Source organism: Gymnoscopelus braueri, assembly GCF_963280865.1.
Source record: "Gymnoscopelus braueri genome assembly, chromosome: 17".
Classification (NCBI taxonomy): domain Eukaryota; kingdom Metazoa; phylum Chordata; class Actinopteri; order Myctophiformes; family Myctophidae; genus Gymnoscopelus; species Gymnoscopelus braueri.
The window spans coordinates 24,628,180-24,647,011 of record NC_137617.1 but is presented as its reverse complement, the minus strand read 5'-3'; the positions used below and the strand labels follow the sequence as shown (position 1 = coordinate 24,647,011).

The 18,832-nt window shown below is 41.7% G+C and overlaps 2 protein-coding genes across 2 annotated transcripts; one reads left to right on the top strand and one right to left on the bottom strand.

Annotated features, from left to right (window-relative positions):
* Window positions 1-8,803: 8,803 nt before the first annotated feature.
* LOC308104185 (glucose-induced degradation protein 4 homolog) lies at window positions 8,804-13,679 on the bottom strand. Its single transcript, XM_080454529.1, has 6 exons — window positions 13,293-13,679; window positions 12,874-12,933; window positions 12,363-12,470; window positions 11,990-12,091; window positions 11,197-11,327; window positions 8,804-10,396 (listed from the first exon to the last, which is right to left on the bottom strand). Exons 1-6 carry the CDS (start codon window positions 13,482-13,484, stop codon window positions 10,333-10,335), a joined length of 657 nt encoding a protein of 218 aa, XP_080310655.1. The 5' UTR covers window positions 13,485-13,679; the 3' UTR covers window positions 8,804-10,332.
* Window positions 13,680-13,902: 223 nt separating this feature from the next.
* atpaf2 (ATP synthase mitochondrial F1 complex assembly factor 2) lies at window positions 13,903-18,561 on the top strand. The gene is made up of 8 exons (XM_080456187.1): window positions 13,903-14,298; window positions 14,402-14,446; window positions 14,723-14,871; window positions 15,143-15,240; window positions 15,903-15,983; window positions 17,085-17,197; window positions 17,362-17,477; window positions 18,059-18,561. Exons 1-8 carry the CDS (start codon window positions 14,172-14,174, stop codon window positions 18,197-18,199), a joined length of 870 nt encoding a protein of 289 aa, XP_080312313.1. The 5' UTR covers window positions 13,903-14,171; the 3' UTR covers window positions 18,200-18,561.
* The last annotated feature ends 271 nt before the right edge of the window (window positions 18,562-18,832 follow it).

Below are 18,832 nucleotides of genomic sequence, written 5' to 3'. Positions count from 1 at the left end.
TAAGCAGTTATTGGTGGACCTCTCAACTCACTCACTCATCTTCCCACAAACATTCTCACATTACAAATGTGCAGACATACTGTGGTATCTGAAAACCACAGACTTAAAGGTTTCTATTGCTTTTGTAGTTGCCAACAACGCCATATTGCAGTTAAGTTTGTTGTCCCAGAGATGAGAATGAATGGTTGTAGAATGAAGGAGTCATCACTAGTTAGTGAGGTTTCGTTGCTTCCATTTATTGCATAAGTACAAAACAGTACAAAACAGCTCCATAGACCCTGAGGTCCTCTCAGTCAGCCTGCCGGCCACTGAGTCACACACCCTAAGATGCATTTCGGTACAGTTTATATAACAGAGAGATCTAGAGAAGGTACATGTGGGTGTGTGAGCTTCAAAGGTGAGCCCCCCCACCCGGCACAAACAATAGATCACCCTTCGAGCCCCCTGATTCAATTTGCACCTGTATGAAGCAGGAAAGGGGATGGAGACAGATGCATAGACCTCTGTCTCCCAGCTAAACAACAAAGAGAATGTTTAATTGTAACCCCCAACCAGCTCAGACCAAAAGGCACCTCTGAATACACTCTTGTGTCTGACAGTAGGCTACCTGTAGACTTATGAAGATAAATAATACTAACAAATATGTATGTTATGTTATCAAATATACTACATTCCCCCCATGAGAGACATTTAAACGTCTCTCACAAACACGTATATTTCAAAAGAAACACAAAGAACCCGCCCCCCATGAAAAGCGACCGGAACACCAACCAGGAAAAAACAAAACATTCAGGAAGACCAAAACAGCAAACAACATCATACAGAACAATGCACATACAAAAACCAAGATTACATAGTACAGCGACACGGTGAATTACATCAAATAGACACATCTCCCTAAACTAATTAGCGTGCAGGATCCCTCTGTTAGCCTTTTAAACTCCAGGATAAAACATTACACAGCCACCACCCAGTGGAAGCTGACAGCACACAGTCGAATCACGCCCACCAAGCGATAGCACCACCCCCCAAGATCAATGTCCCCCCCGTCCAGTCACCAAAATATACTCAAAGATAGCCTAATTCTTATCCCTAAGTTTTACACCGTACCATCAAGCATATATGACAACTACCACGAAAGTGCCTACACGGAAAAAAGAAGGCAGTGTACCCCCCAATGAAACAATAATCCACAAAGTAAACTCACATTAAACACAGGAGACCAGAAAGTAAAAAAATACCCTCGCATCACTTCCCATGGCAGCCATAGCCCCATAGTTTAACCCACCCTTATCACAAAAACATAACCCCAGGTCCCATATGCGCAGCGTTCCGTTCGATAATGTCTCTCTTGCAGTCTCCCTCAATGTCATCTCCTCACCCCAGCCGTGCTCCAGCGCCGTACCCAGATTTTCCAACAGATAGCTGCATGTTTACAACAGAGCGCTCCACTCGCGATCGCTGAAGATGTGTTACCACACTCTCCACGAAGAACCCCATCATCGCAAGTCCTCCACTCTGCCGGCACCCGCTGTCCTCTCCCCACAACATACCCGCCACGAAGAAATTCGACACACCAATTTCTCCGCTCTGCCGTCCGCACCGCAGCGCGCCCTTCTAGCGATCGCAGAAGATATGTTGAGCAGCCAGATGAGTCGTCCAGCCGTCCTAGATCTGGTCATGAAGTCCTCTCCTTGTAGATTCTCGAAAAATCGTCGTCATGTCGTCCCGATGTCCCGCCGCACGTTCTTTCGACGCCTGGCTCAGTATCCCTGGAGACTTGCGCCTCCAAAAAAACAAACCAACGCGACTGCCGACTTCGACGCCATAATGTGGTATCTGAAAACCACAGACTTAAAGGTTTCTATTGCTTTTGTAGTTGCCAACAACGCCATATTGCAGTTAAGTTTGTTGTCCCAGAGATGAGAATGAATGGTTGTAGAATGAAGGAGTCATCACTAGTTAGTGAGGTTTCGTTGCTTCCATTTATTGCATAAGTACAAAACAGTACAAAACAGCTCCATAGACCCTGAGGTCCTCTCAGTCAGCCTGCCGGCCACTGAGTCACACACCCTAAGATGCATTTCGGTACAGTTTATATAACAGAGAGATCTAGAGAAGGTACATGTGGGTGTGTGAGCTTCAAAGGTGAGCCCCCCCACCCGGCACAAACAATAGATCACCCTTCGAGCCCCCTGATTCAATTTGCACCTGTATGAAGCAGGAAAGGGGATGGAGACAGATGCATAGACCTCTGTCTCCCAGCTAAACAACAAAGAGAATGTTTAATTGTAACCCCCAACCAGCTCAGACCAAAAGGCACCTCTGAATACACTCTTGTGTCTGACAGTAGGCTACCTGTAGACTTATGAAGATAAATAATACTAACAAATATGTATGTTATGTTATCAAATATACTTACTCAAAGAAACACACAATCATGCAGGCAAGAAGTCTGGTCCTTCAGGCGTCACTTCTACTTTTATCATGGAGACATGTTTGAAGTAAAAAAGGATGCACGCATAGCTCGGAAGAACAATAAACAATGGATATTATTCTGCATGCTGAAAAGGAGTCAGAAAGACTGGTCCAGCCACCTGTACATGTTAAAGATGCAGGCCCCATTTCACAACTTTTCAAATGTATAAAAAGCCTTTGAAAATAGCAGATCTACAAGCTTAGTTCAGATCAGCTATTTTCAAATTGTCAAAATATAGGTCTGAAGTGGTTTTGTCTGGTAGACAAGAAGTCCAGGACCGAGGCATGCACACTTTAGTCAATAAATAACAGCTTAAAGGGGCTTACCACTCATTTTCAACATTGAACTATGTCTTTAATACACCTTAGAGCTGTTGTGTGGAAATAAGAAAAAAGTCCCCCCCCCCCTTCTATGTTGCCTAGAACTGGATAATTGATTGAGATCATGTGATCAGTGACATAGGCAAGGTGTACTTTCGGCTGAGGGGGCGGAGCCAACAGCTCTAAGGTGTATTAAAGACATAGTTCAATGTTGAAAATGAGTGGCATCCCCCTTTAACGTGTTAAACCCTTGTTGTTGAGGTGGGAGAGGGTGGCATGCAAAACCTGGGAGATCACATCTGTTTTGCATGCCACCCTCTCCCACCTGTCTGTCAAATGTCGCACAAGGTTTCCGTTGTATTATTTGGACATGGCTTCAAAGTCATTCATCTAAATTTAACAGGCAGTGATAGTCTGAAGGCATATTTAGTGGCATTACCTAATACCTGGCATTATTATTGTACTAGGTAAGTTGAAACATATGCACACAATCTGCTTTCTCTCTTCTGGACCACTAAGGGTGTGGTCCGCTTTTATTGGTCTGCCAACAGGAAATAGCTCAGTTTATTTGTGCTCTTTACTGTAAGTCAGACCATGCCCTTTTATTTATATTGTTGTTGGAAGTCAGTCATATTAATAGGAGAGCAGGCACCTGTTTTTCCCATGAACAGTTGGAACAGTGCAGCCTCAAATGCACTTTTGGCAACACCAAGGTTATATTAGTTTAACATTATCATCATTTTTTATTTTCAGTTTAGTTACAATTCGTTTTCAACGTGGGTTTGCTGTTTTTTTTTTTTTTTATGGCTTATTAGTTTAGTTTTTTATTAGTTTCAGTATTACTTTTGGCCAGTGTCACGGTCTGAGTCAGGGCAGAATGTAGGTCCCAAGTGCAGGATGAGGAAGAGGCTGAACAGGTCGGTTCAAAGTGTTTATTAACTCAAAAGGTGGGAATAGAGACTACAAGGAACTGAAACCAAGACATACTACACGTAACATTAGACAATGAACAAGCAAGTGCAAACACAGGGATAAAATAGACAGGGAAATAATAAGACACAGCCATACAGGTGAATTCAACAGACAATCAACACTGGGATAGAGCATTGCAGTTCCCGCCCACTTCCTGGTTCCACTTCGAAATACTCAATGCATTTTTCCCATTGACATTTCCAAAAATATTTATATCAATTAATTTAAGCCTAGAATCAAACCATCCAGGGTCCTGGTGAATCATGACCATAAAACATTTTTTTCTGTGATTTATTTTATTTTATATTTAATTATATGATATACTATATTTAATAAATACCCTTTGTTTTGCCGTTTTCAAAAAAGTTTTTTCACAGAATCAAACGTTTTATGGTCATGATTCACCAGGACCCTGGATGGCTTGATTCTAGGCTTAAATTAATTGATATAAATATTTTTGGAAATGTCAATGGGAAAAATGCATTGAGTATTTTGCAGTGGAACCCGGAAGGGGCTGGAACTGCGATGCTCTATAGGCTGGGATAGGCTGACTAATCAAACGGGAGGTGAAACAAGACAGTAACTAAGCAGAACAGGAAACAATGCTACAAAATAAAGGTACAAAACATCAGGGCAAAATGCAACAACAGAGTAACATAAATACAAAACTAGAGACAACAACAGAACAAAGGCCAAATAAGTCCAAGACCTTATAAGGGTAGTCAAAGGCTAAATAATTAAGTCACAGTCCACGGCCCGAGGAGCGGACCGTGACAGCCAGATGTTTATCAAAATAATGTTTATCAATAAACATCTGACCACTTAACACGGCATGTGGTCAGATGGGTGGGCCACGAACACTCTCGTATTTTCAAGTGGGCCCTGATCCAGAAAAGGTTGGGGAACCACTGCTTTTGGGAGATATTCTTTATTTGTGGCAGAAGCTTTCCATCCATAATACTAATTGTGCCCAGGGGGAAGTTGTGGAGAAAGGTGTGGTAGAGACTTCTGAGAACTGTAGATAGTACAAAAAGTACAAAAGGATAGGTACTTATCATAGTAGACACAATCATTCTATGGACCTTTCCAGGAAGGCAGTGGTTGCTCAAGACGTCAAGAGGGTAAACATATAAGGGAAATGGGTGTGCCACCTGTGTGTTTATTTTCATCATACTGCAGGCCTTGGTATGGTTAAGTGTTGCTACAAATGTGAATATTATGGATGATACATATTCTTATCTGTATCAAAACCTTAGTAGTACCCATCTAGTACATATCTTCAAAACCTGATCCAACCCTACAACCCCTCCAGCTCACTCAGCTAACACAGGGAAGCTGTCAGAACCTTCACCAAAGGGAAGCTCCAAGATGCAGTAGGCTGGAAATACTGGAGTTTCCCAGTTCTGCAACAAATATTCACATCTTAAGTTAATCATCGGCAAGAGAGTCCAAAAAGCAAGTGTTGTAATATTGACCTTGACCAGATCCCAGTATTTATGATTAAAAAGACTTAATCACTCTTAGCCACATGAACGACTAGCATCCTCTACCAACCTGTTTCCCAAACAGTGGGGACTCGGGACCCATCTTTGGGTCGCGGACCAATTTTGATGGGTCGTGAGGAAATTAAATTAAATTCTCTTTTGGGTCTTGAGCTAAAAGGTTTGGGAACCACTGCTCTACCAGGTCTGGGGTTGGATTGAATCAGACTAATGATTTGCTGTATCAGTCCTGGATAACAATCCAGTGATGGGCCAGCCTCGCTCAGTGGCCTGCTGTACAACCACTGACAAGCACCTGAGGAGGGAAGCGAGGTACAAGAGCTCCTTTGCGGGGTGGGCAACTTTGATGATGGAGAGGGCCACTAAATTTCCACACTCACACCACGGGACCACATTGCATACCTGCACTCTCACTGAGGTTTTTCAGAATGATTTCTCAGTCTAATAGACATGAGCCATCTGCACCTCTCTTTATTAAATAATCCTTATTGTCTATAGACAAGGTCCATTTTTTTCAATCCTGTTTATTTATGTTTATTCAATAAAAAGAATGCAAACAAGACATTCCCAATTATTTTCATATTTTTCTTAATTTTACTTATGTCTACTGACATTCACTACCAAACAAGGCAAAGAAATTACTTTAATTTACCCTTTCGTTGTACTTCAAAACATGTCTAATTCTTACTCATTAGTCATTCTGTATTTTCTGTGCATTTTACTGCTGGTCCCCTTGTAAGCTTGTATTCTTTTGTATTGTTCTTATTGAACTTTTAATTTATTATTTAATGATTCCTCTATTATGGAAAGGATTCTAAATTGTTTTTTTCCTTTTCTTGCACAATAACTTGTTTTCTATTTTATATTACAAAGTGCTAATAAACTAAACTAAACTCACCTGTATACTGTAAAACCCATCGCTCAAATAGCCCGCAATAGTAATGTAGTATAAAGGGATATTAACAAAGTTATTCAGTGTAACATTTGTATTTAATTTCAAATGCATTTAGTAATTCTTAACTTTATGAACTTAAAAACAAATATATTGAACATAAAAAATACAATACAACTTAATACAATGTAAACTTGCATGTTTAAAATTGGAACAGCTGAAATCAATAATACATCAGTAATCGGATATTGACCCGTGGGGCACATTTTACTGGCCAAATTGTTGACAAGATGTGGAACTGTTCATCCATACCTGTAAGTGTGACTGCTACACCGCCCAGAAAAGCCCTACCCAGTGCTAACACTACACGACCAATACATCAGTACTCGGTGGGGGCCCCATTGGAATGTGTGGTGGTAAGTACCGGAATTAACAATAGTGAGCTCTATCACTGAGGCTGGGGACCACCAGAAGCGGGCCTATATGATTTAATGCAGAAGAAAGTGGTCTCCTCAAAGCTCCTTAGAAAATGATGACGTGGTATATACAATAGGGTGCAGTGGTGGGCCGTAAGGTAGTCTGCCATCATGGCCAGCTGGCACCTCACTGGCCCCTCGCCAGCACTGAAGAGAACCAGGGGTATACAGAGATACCCCACACACACACCAGACTACACTCTCACTGGGACACCAGAGCCTACTGGGCCTGGCAAGGGAAGGAGGCTTCCACTGTGCCAAGGTCATAGCTGAATGCGTAGAGAGGCCGGCTTGGAAACAGAAGGCTGCAGGTTCGATTCCCGGCCCCGGCAATTTGCCAGTGTCCCTGAGCAAGACACTTAACCCCTAACTGCCGTGGCCCCCCACCCCCCTGCACTCAAGTCTGACAACTTGGACCGCAATCAGCTGGGTGAAGCTAATAACTAAATAGGTTTAAATTAGTGTGCTGTGTACAGTAGTGCCAATGGACAGAGAAGGACTTCTTAGCACGCCTCAAGCTGCACACACTGACACTTACTGTGCGTTATAATCTGGTTAATGTTATTGCTTTATGTTCATCTATAGCCATAATTTGGTTAGGAAACCATGGGTGACAGAAGTAGTTGGGCACCCACCCCCTCCCTTCTGATAATACTGAGTTCAGCTTTGTTGGAAATGTTTATAAGCAACACTGCAAATAAACCCTATTTCCTGTTTGCTTTCTGCTTTCTGTGAATCATCAACACACCGCTCATTGCAATTATTATTATGGCCTTCTACCAGTTCACAGCCAGAAAGAGAGAGAGCAAGAGAGCAAGAGAGAGAGAGAGAGAGAGAGAGAGAGAGAGAGAGAGAGAGAGAGAGAGAGAGTCAGTATACAGTTCTGTGGTACATGCTCAATTTTAATTTGTTATGTGTGTCGTGTGCATAAGTGCGTGTGCATATGTGTGTATGTGTGTGCATGTGTGTGTGATGGGTGGTGCAGAATGTTGTAATATCAAAGTTAATATGGCAAGATCAATGTTGGAATTTGAAATAACTTTCTTCTTATGAGCAAAAAGTTGGAGAGTTTGTCCCTTTAAGTGGGGATGCAGCCATATTGTTGTTGCTCCATATTGCACATTATACATTCATCATGATTGCTTGTGAACCATAGTTGTGAACAAGGAATGATACAGGTCATAAATGTATCAACTAATTACAGCAATGCACTGAATGATATACAGTATAATCCATTTTCACCTTGGGAAACTATTAAATCATGCTATTATTATTGAATTATTGTGCTTCATATCTAGACATATAAAGTATGTCTGAAGTTCTCAGCATAACAGTAACATTCTCTGTTATCTTCTCATCTATTGGGGTCATCAGTTACAAACACAAGTCAGATGTTTTGTGGCACCAAGTCAGTCGTGTGGGGAAGAAATAAATTAAGTATTGATACAGGGAGACGATAATATCTGCTTTGAACATTCAATTTCAGAACGTATAGTCAAATAACATATGAATTCTTAAACATTGCTAATACCATTACAACCATTGACCAAATAACGCCTTGTTCTTTGAACCTAGCCTATTATGTGAGATGAATTCAGCATTGGGGTTAGATCTGGGTGTAATCACTAGAGGGCAGTGTTGAGCTTGGAATGAGCACCAGTTGTTTCCATGTGGTCATTCCTGAATGATCTGTCACAAGACCTACCAGTATGCTGTGAATGACTCGCATAATGCCCGTTCATAATGGTTACATAACAGTGAAAAATGCTGAATACATATTTGGGTGATATGTATGTCTACGGTTTTATTCACTACCGACGTGTTGATATGGTGAGCACAACTGGCACCAAGATGAACATCTGTAAAACAATTGCACGTAGGAATTAAAGTTATTAATCAATGAATCAACTACTTCATATACTACTTTCCTGGATGACACCAGCAAATAATTCTGCCATTGGCTGGTAAGATTCTCTCCCATAAGTAGACAGGTAACTGTCATGTTAAATCATGTTAAGGCTGATAGATTAAATCACAGACATTTTGAATATGTCAGAGACCAAGTTTCCTGTCCATTTTACTACCATAGTGGTAATAATCTATTAAGTTATGTTTTGCACATTCATGTATTACACAGTGGTGACACAAGTGTTACACAGTGATGGGTGTTTTGATATGTTGTTTTTTAATTATTTTCTCACAGCCACACCATCAGTCAAGTCCAGCCCTATTTTCACACATCTGACCTGTTATAATACAATTCTGATAAGCTTTAAAAAGATGGCACCATCACATGGAAAGTGGAACACAAATGAAGGGGAAGAGTGCTTTCAAAAGGCAATTTGACAAAAATATTTCTTTCATGAAGATAGACTTTCTTTTTAATATACTATAAGGATAGAATAAAATGTTTGTCTCTAAAAACCCACGGTTGAAGTTTGGAGAGTGCTACGTTGACAATGTTGCATAGTTAAAGACACATAAAGGTGACAAGATGGAGGGGAAAAAAATGATTGAAAATTGAATAAAAAGCTCTAATGTTGTTTGCAGACCTGGGTCAAGAACACTACTAAATTCTTTTGAATACTTTCATGATTGTTTTGGCTCACTGAGAGCCCATCTGGCAATCCAGACAAGCCAACACTTTCCAGATGCAACATTTAAGAACCAGTGAGGTTGTGGCTATGAGAGTTGAAGCGCTGAACGGTAGCACTGGTAACATTAACCATGCTTTGTGCAGATGTACCCAAATAGCACAAATCCACAGCAGTTACTTGTAATAATAATCTCCCAAGCAATTTGTTAACAGAGCAAGATTTCTTTTCTTTTCGTGTTACTCGCTTCGCAGCCTTAATCGTGACACAGAATTGATATCACACAATGAAGTAAGTAATAAGTAGAAAATCTCTTTTTAAGGTGGGCTGAGAGACAGCTTAGCTTTAAAAAAAAATACTGTCACTCTAGCTTATGAAGTCATTAAAGCTTTCAATCGTGAAAAGCTCCAATCCTGAACTTAGCTCAAACATCAATACATTTTCTTTACTTATTCCACACAGTCGCAGATTTATTCAGCTTCCTTAGAGATCCAACTTGTGTTGACAACAGTAGACTCCTGAAAGGGAATCCTTGTCCAGTGGCAGTCAAATATGATGCCTCATGCTCCGAGTTGGATCAAAGCAGAAAACTCCCTAGTAGCAAAAAGGGGATCCCCGACCTTACAGATAAAGTGTCCCAAAACACTGTCTCAAGCAGCAGAGTGAAGGAAAACCAGACATTAAAACAAATAAAAGTAATAAAGAGTATACTTTATAAACCACACTCAGTCACTGCTATTGATTATAGCTTTACAAGCTCCATCCTGGGGGCAAAACAGCATTCTCCTCCCATGTCTCCATTACACATACCAATCTGCCCTTCAATAAAATCCAAATCTTCCTCATTCATCCTCTTGTTTGTCCGTCCACTGATCCAGCCTGAGTTTATCTCCTTGGGTGACCAGTTTTCAACAGGCACATCCACTTGTTATCTTGTATAAATTTTAAGAGTCCATTTCAACAAAGCCCTCTCCCCCCCTCAAAAACAAAAGAAAAAAGAAATCATATCCCTAGTCCTTCCCCTCCAACAGTAGCATCTGCAGGCCACAGCTCTGCCTCAAGTCCTGGTTCTCACCAACAGAGCCACAGTGCCGGGGTCACCGGAACTCATAGATTGCTGCGCTGTGTTCAGGAACGTGTGTGAGGTTCAGTGACTGGTACCTGGGCAGACGGAGAAGAGAACATGCATTAGAAGAGGAGGAAAGACAAAAGGGAAAATACATACATGTGTGATAGGCTGAGAGTGTTGCATGTTGGGGGAATGTGAATCACTGCCACATGACTGTACTTACACAAGCTGACCACCACAAACTGACAGAAACAAACTGCACATTTACCTCTATCTCTGCCCTTGATCCCCTGTGCACCATAATCATTATATTTGTTTTCTTAATGTGTCTTGTGTGCTTCTGTTGGTGACAATGTGTTGTGTTGTATACCAGGCTGCAAACAATAATGTTCCAAATCGACAAAGATTTAACTTGAATTGGATCATCACAGGTTTACTCATGTTAGGTTAAGGCAGTGGTTCTCAAACTTTAAGATTTAAAGGACCCCCCCCAGTATACAAATGGAACCAAATGGACCCGTTAGGGTCCATTTGGTTCCATTTGTATCCTGTCAGAGTTACAGACTTGTATGGGTCAATTTAGAACCCCCTAAAAGAACCCTGAGTCCCAGGACCCCACTTTGAGAACCACTGGGTTAAGCTAAAGATGAATGCCAGCTCATGATGTAGCCTGTGGACTAGCATTCTGACCTTCATATTCCCTCAGCATGTAAAATATGAATCTTAAGAAACAGAAGGAAGGCGTACACTTGCTTCTTTAACAAGGTTTCTATCAACAGCTTCCTTGGCCCGATCATAATTGCAACACGCAGCTGTAACGTACACCTTTCAGTATTAACTTATGAGTCATTTTCACAACAAAAACTCAGTAAACTGCGATGGGTTCCGTTACCATTCAGAGCTTCTGTGGTAGTAATAGCCCTCGATTGTTGCTGTGGATTTCTGGAAGCAAATGTAGTAAAATCCGGCAAAGGAAGCCCCACTGATGTCTTTGATTGTGTGGTCAGGGACCAGGAACTGTTCCTGAACGGATGAAGAAGTTACAAGTCAGTTTGCTTAAATTTTGCTGTAACAAAGAAACCCAACTATGGCTTTATTGCAACTACACATTACATCACGCTGACTGATTTCCATGGATTAAAGCTATATTAAATCTCACTTTGTGAAACCGTGTGAAAGGATCCCCCACACACACTAGCGCCGATTCCTAAACAATGAATACAATATGTAAAATTAGGATGCTTTAGTAATATTGTTCCTGCTGTTCTACATACTGCCAACCATGTGAAGAAATCACAGATTCAGGCTTTAACCTTTGCTTTTATATGAAATATCCGAGACGATTAAGATATTATGGAAGATGCTTCTGAACATATTGCTAGTTTGACCACTTCAAATGCGCTAATCTTAAAATAACCTAAAATAGCCTTTCTACAAGCTCTCAATGCGTCGCAGACGCATTGAGAGCTTGTAGATCGGCTATTTTTGCTGCGCAACATGCTTCCATAGAAGACATGCTGGCTTCCATGGAATCCAAATGACTGAAATCAGTCATGGCGACTGAGAACTTTAATCCATGGATTTCTCTGTAAAACAGGTCCAGCCAACATGTTCTGACAACATTAGACAGACAGTTATGAATAGAGATATTCCAAGATGGAGCCTTTGTGATGGCAAACCCTTACTTTCCATCTCATGAAGATATAGTCTGAGTTCTTCAACTCCTCGTAGTCAAAGTCGTCCGAGTTGAATGTCTTTGCATACTGGTAGAATGCCTGGAACTTGCCCTGAATCCAACACACAAATCAATGAGGCAAATATTCTGATGTCCTTTGAGTGGAATCATGTATGAAAAGACTACATTTTAGGGTAGCTCTGCTAAACATTGGATCAAAGAATGACAAAGGATGATTTGATACAACACAGATCAACAGCGAGACTTGAGCCCTTCACATTGTGACACTGCCTGAGCTGCTGTGCTAAGCACACTACATGGCCACCACAACATCCTCAAAAGTATAATATTTGGTGTTGGCTATAAACGACGTTATGCATTACCCAGTGCTTTCGATCCACATCTTCATCTGCATCCCACTTCCTGGTCAGGAAGGGCCTCTTCCTGCTGATGATCTCTCCGGCGAAGAACGTGGTGAGAGTTGGGTATTCCTGCATGTGAGAAACACCCGTTTATTGTGGTAAATGGCCTAAATGTGGTGGCAGGCCCGCCCACACGGGCCTTCATCCTGAATGGCCATCCTGTGAGGACCAGTGCCATCTGCAAATCAATGTGCTTTGGTATCTTTCTTTTGAAATCTAATTCTAAACAAACACCACCAGTGAAGCAATTTTTGAACTATGTAAACAACCATTGTTGCTGGGTCCCCCCCCCTCTTACATTAGCATAGGCCAGATTGTATCGTCTCTGACAGGAGGACCTGGAAGCAGTCCATACATTAGACTACTTACATGGTTTTCACAGGATGGGTTACACAAACATGACAGTGGTGACATGCTGAAGGTAAATAGTTTAGGTCTTTAGAGGAATAAAATACAGGGATGCTCTTCTCACCTCAGTCAATCCTTTTATCTTCAGGTAGCCACACAAGTATGAATCTTCCATTGTTACATGCTTAAAAGATAAACACAATAAACATGAGAATCTTGATGTTCAGTGTTCAGTGTGTACCAGTGTAGGCTACACATCACAATCATAGGCGTTACAAAACAATTTTACAGACCTTCTTTATGACAGCTTATACTGCATGTGTGTACGTTACTTCAACGATGACAGCATATGTATAATGATTTGGCGAGTCAGATTAAGAAAATACCTAACGCAGAAATCATCATGTCAACAACAAACTGGGTGATTTTAGCAGCTGTAACCAGCGCTCAGCTGTCAATCATATGACAGATCAGTAAAAATGATCGACATCAGCTGACAGCCCGTTTAACTTTAACAAAAAAACCTCCATTAAACCACCTCACCTGCAACACGACCTCCACGTCGTAGGAATTCCCTTTGCTTTTCTGGTGGCCTCTGAACTTGGATCCGCTGTACAGGAGGGACGTGACGACGCCGGGCTGCTGGGTGTTGATCGGCGGCAGTGGGATAAGCGAGGCCGAGGACGGGAAGGCCATGGCGGGGGTGTTGCTGAGGTATCTGGCAGGGACAGGCATGGCTTCCACACCGACCGACCGAGCGGGTCAGTGGCCGTCCGGGCGACGAGCTAGGCGGGGGGTCTGAAGAGAGCGCGACCGAGGCCAGTCCACCAACATCCAGATTCCTCCAGAACCTGTTTACTGTCTAGTAAGCCAGGCGCCCACTAGCTCCCAGAAAACTATGTGGACTTCGACGCGGCGCCATTGGCAGCAGCATCCGCCCCTCTCATTAGCCCATGGGTTCCACTGGCCTAAGAGCTCAACGGCCATTGGCTCGTTTTGCGGAAGGCTTTGTGGGACGTGCAGAAATGTAGTTTTTCTCGGATGAAGACGTCCTCTTTGCGGGCCGAGAAGAGACCGTTTTAAAACTACACTTCCCAGCCGTAAAGTCAAATATCCAAAAAATAAATAAATAACCAGCTGTCAAACACGCGGAAGGTCAAACGCGCATGGTTTAGAATACTGAAGCTCTGTTGTGTCTTTTTGAAAGCTGGGTGTGTTAACGCAAGTGAATGGAGACTATATAAACTGTTACGCTGACTTGCGTTTGTGTTAGTCATTTGAATAAGATAAGTTATTATAGTAGTTCATGCATAGCAGCACTACAGGTTAGCCTAGCTTGTCGACAGGTATCATTGGTGGTCCCAGTTCTTTAGGGGGACAATCTCTGTGTTTATGTATGCATAGCCTTGTTCCACTACTACAATGTTGAAAGGTATTGTGAGACTGTCCACTTGCTTGAGACATGGAGGCATTTCACCTCGCAATGTGCTCCCAGCTCAACTGTCACATCTTTCTTTGAGGAGCAATCCATATTCTTCTGCTCTCCAAGGTAAGGGAATGCCACCACACATGCATAGAAAATGCACACATGCAGCTCTTGTTTGCAGTTTGCATCAACGTTTTATGACATTCTGTCTGCCATTCCATTACAGAGAGGAGGAAGTTTTATGAAGAAGTCAGCATATCACAAGGAGAAGGTATGTTTCTAAATGCTATTGGTGTGATATCCTTTAGGTTTGTGTGTTTATTTTTTTAGCAAAGAAACACTATAAACTGTACAGTAACAGGACAGTACAGTAACGGGAAGGGTGGGCACCAAAACATTCTGGGCACCAGGCCTCGGAAGAGTGGGAACTAGGGAAATGTGGGCAGCAGAGTCCTCCCTGTATTCAACCGACTGTATGTCAGGCAGTAAGTAAGTAACATTGAAGTAACGATACTAGGTTTTAACATTTACATTATTATTTGTCCAGGTGGCCTCTACGAGATCAACCTGGACCGCAGGAAACTGAAAACGCCAGGCGGGAAGCTGTTCACGGTGCCAAATGAACCTCTGGCCATTGCTGTAGCAACAGAATGGGATGCTCAGAAGGACACATTGAAGTTCTACACCATGCACATGGTACAACCATTGGCTTTATAACACTGCACTAGGATGGAGGGTGTGTGTGTGTGTGTGTGTGTGTGTGTGTGTGTGTGTGTGTGTGTGTGTGTGTGTGTGTGTGTGTGTGTGTGTGTGTGTGTGTGTGTGTGTGTGTGTGTGTGTGTGTGTGTGTGTGTGTGTGTGTGTGTGTGTGTGTGTGTGTGTGTGTGTGTGTTTTGTCTGTGTGTGTGTGTGTTTTGTCTGTGTGTGTAAGCAAGTTTTTAAAATAGTTTTTTTTTATGTATTTCAGACCACTCTGTGTAACACAGCGCTCGACAATCCAACTCAACGCAACGAGGACCAAATAATCACTGCTGCTCTCAAGTTCTTGGACACAGATACTGTCTGGTATGCTAGTTTCTTTTCTTGCTTTTGCAGTCCTAAACTCTGTATTGTGTACATTTGCAGGATTAGATGTTCAGTTAACAATTACACCACACATAACTATGGGAACAAATAAATAAAGGATCATTGGTATGGCTCTCTGATTGAGAACCTAAATGTTATTGCTTTTAATGATGAGCAGTTGCTTCCACTTACACTGTGTTGTGTAGACTGCGAGACTACAGTATGATGGGCGCTCATGTGCACGTACGCGGGAGAGTGGCACCGTTGAATTAAAGCTCACACCTGATTACCAACATACTAAATGTGTCAACATATCCTGTGGAACTTATGACGCCCTCAAGCATGTGCACTTGCATTGGAGAGAGATGCCTTAGTGATAAAGCCCACATCTATTGAAAGCTGGGTATGTTAACGCCAACATACTGAACGTCACAAAAGAACCTGTGCATAATATGTATACTATGTACACACATCGAACACAGAGGGAGAGAGACGCATTTTGAAGTTACTCTGTTAGACATTGTAAGTATTAGCATTGGGGCGTGTCTATTGCCAGAGATTTGTGTTTCACTGACCATCCAGTTCTAGTTTACAGTTTACACTGTGCATTGTCTGCGGTTGCAGTGGTTGTAAATATTTTTATTGGTACTCTTTCTTTGCAGTTACAGAGTGGATGAGCCTCCAGGTTTGGTTGAGCTACAGAATAATGAGTGGGACCCTGTGCTGCACTGGATTGAAAACAGGTCAGTTGCATATACAACTAGAAAAGTATGCTCCTTGGAGCGCAGGTCTGCGCTAGGCCGGGTTGCCTACCTTTGACCATTCAAATGGAATATGAGAAATTTACCCAAGAGGCTCTACATTTAGTACATTACACAACTTTTGGAGACAGACAGACCAAATTGAATCTAGAAGCTGTCAAAAAGGTCTTCATTATGCCAAAGAGGAATATGCAAGTAAGTATAAAATGTAAATGCAGATATGAAGGGGTGATGTATTGCGTTGAATTGAACATCTTTGCTGCATAAAATTGGAACACATTTCAAAGCAAATGAGACCCCCTGACAGCAACTACTGCTCACTCAGAGACAACCAAATGCCACGCACCGTGCAACCATCCCTCCACGACTTTCAATTGTGTTTTTATTTCGGTGGCATGAGTTCTGCTTGGGTGAATACATACAGTAAATGTCGTGCCCCCTTTCTACTTTCAGACACCTGCTTTGTCAACTTCAGCTGGCACTGGGGCTGTCTCCTCATTAACCCAATTGTATGGCCAGGCACAGAGCTTGATCCACAGGATACATTTGGTTGTTTTATTTAGATTTAGGAAACAGGATAAAAATCACCCCATTGCCCAGCCTCTAATCAAAGTTGCTTGCAAATCTTTTGCCATTTTATCCCATAAACCAGTGTAAAAAATAGTTAATTAACTCCATATATGCATCTATGGAGTTGAAAGGTATCTAAGGTTGCTATGGTATCTACGGTTGCTAAGGTATCATTGGCCAGTCTGTGTTCAAGGGGAGGGACTTAACCATAGGTCAACTTGTAATTACTCTGCATAGTGGCTGATTTAAATGTGAAGGCCCTAACATTTGTCACACATCCATGTCTGTCATATGTCCATCCTAACAGTCCATGAGGCATGTTGGCTCACTGCAGAACTTGTACATTGGCATATCTACTTTTAGCTTCAACTACAAAACATCACTATAATCCTCATCCAACAATATCATATAATATTCATGTGATACTGGATTGAATGCAGAACAATAAAGAAGACACAGGGCCGGATGTAATAACAGTGCTCCGCATGTCTGTCTTTCACAATTCAACTGCAGATATGATGTTGTCATCGGCTCCTCGTCTGATATATTAGGTCCTGTGATTCCCGAGAGGACCAAGGACACATTCCAACAGCACTTCAAATCTTACAACTTCTGGTCCTTAACAGGTAAAAAACATCTGCGAAATGACCCCGGATAAACAATATAGACATGGTTGGAATATAAGATGAGATAACCTTTTTGTCATATGTGAATTAATATGGAGGGTTAACACCCATATTGAGTGAAGGATGTGTTTTAAAGAAGTGCCAACTTTTCCTTTTTTTCTTAGGTCTTGAGTATGTGATTGCCCAGCTAAAGTCAGTTGTGCTGTCACTTGGGGTGATTGACAGACACATAACTGTGGAAGAGGCTGTGCTGCTTTCCAGACTAGAGGAGGAATTCCAGGTAGCAGAATGGTGTCATGAACTAAGATACCTGTGTTATTTTTTACATCTTGTTTTGTATTATTTAATATTGTGAGCAAAGTCTTATGCAGATTTATCTAAATTTAAGTGTTGTGCTACAGTTACACTGGGTCTTGGCTCTTGGCTCTAGGTTAACATGACTACAGCTCGCTGCTGCTGTACCACGTAGTCGGTGTTAGCCAGACTGATTCCCATTATTTTGCATCAAACGTGTGTGTGTATGTGGGGGTGGTTAATAATGCATGATATTTACCAGTGTTAATCTTTTGGAATAATCATTACCTCACTACTCTTACCTCACGACTATTTTTTTTTTACCAATTTATCAATTGATATCCAAACAACATAAATCCCCCAAAATTGATTGAAATCCATGTTGTTTTTACGGATAGCTTGTTGCTAATGTTAGCTTAAATAACGGTTAATAAAGTACAATGTTTATTATGCATATTAATTTAGAATGGGGTAGCCTTGTGGATTGGAGAAACAAAAAACGTATCTTTAACTATGACTCCTCCACATATGTATATTTTGTTCCATTGTGCTGTGTTCCCTGTACAGATTCAGCATTGGGGAAACGTAGAGTGGGCCCACGACTATGACATGTACGAGCTGAGGGCGCGGGCTGCTGCTGGAGCTCTGTTTGTGCAACTTTCATCTGAGAGTTCCTCTGTCAAACGAAAACTCCTACAGGACTTATGAGCAGGATTAAAAACCCTGTTAGTGCAGTGTGTAAAATATAGTTACCTATGGTACCTGAGAAAACATAATCTGCAGGAATAAACATGCTCAGTGGTGTCATGGCTTTTGTACAGTGGTTACCAACGCACATTTAATGACTGAAATGTTTTCTTCAAACAAGCATTAAAAAACTCCTTACCACATACTTGCCATACCAGCCAAGCATGCTTAGCTGTGCTTTGTTATGGGAATTATCTGCATGTTTGCTGATCTTTTTTCTCTCCTCCAAAACAACTAATTGTCTCATGTGTTCTGGATTGCACCGACAGCTGTTCTTCTCAATGATCTGTTAGAAGGGTCAGTCATCTTCACCCCAGGAAAAATTTTAACTGCAGAACTGACCATATGTGGAACCCACCAACTGACATATTTTTCTCTATAAACCATTTAGCTGTGAATCAGTTCTCTGTCATCTGTGGCATTTTGGACACGGCATGTTTATGGGGACAGTGATAACGCTTGAGGTTATGTTAATTCCCTGTCTGTGCTGTGTGTCATGTCTCAATACTGTAAACAACGTATGACATTTGAATACAGTCTCACACTAATCTACTGGGTACTATTAAAGTCATACCTTAGATGAGAAATATTCAT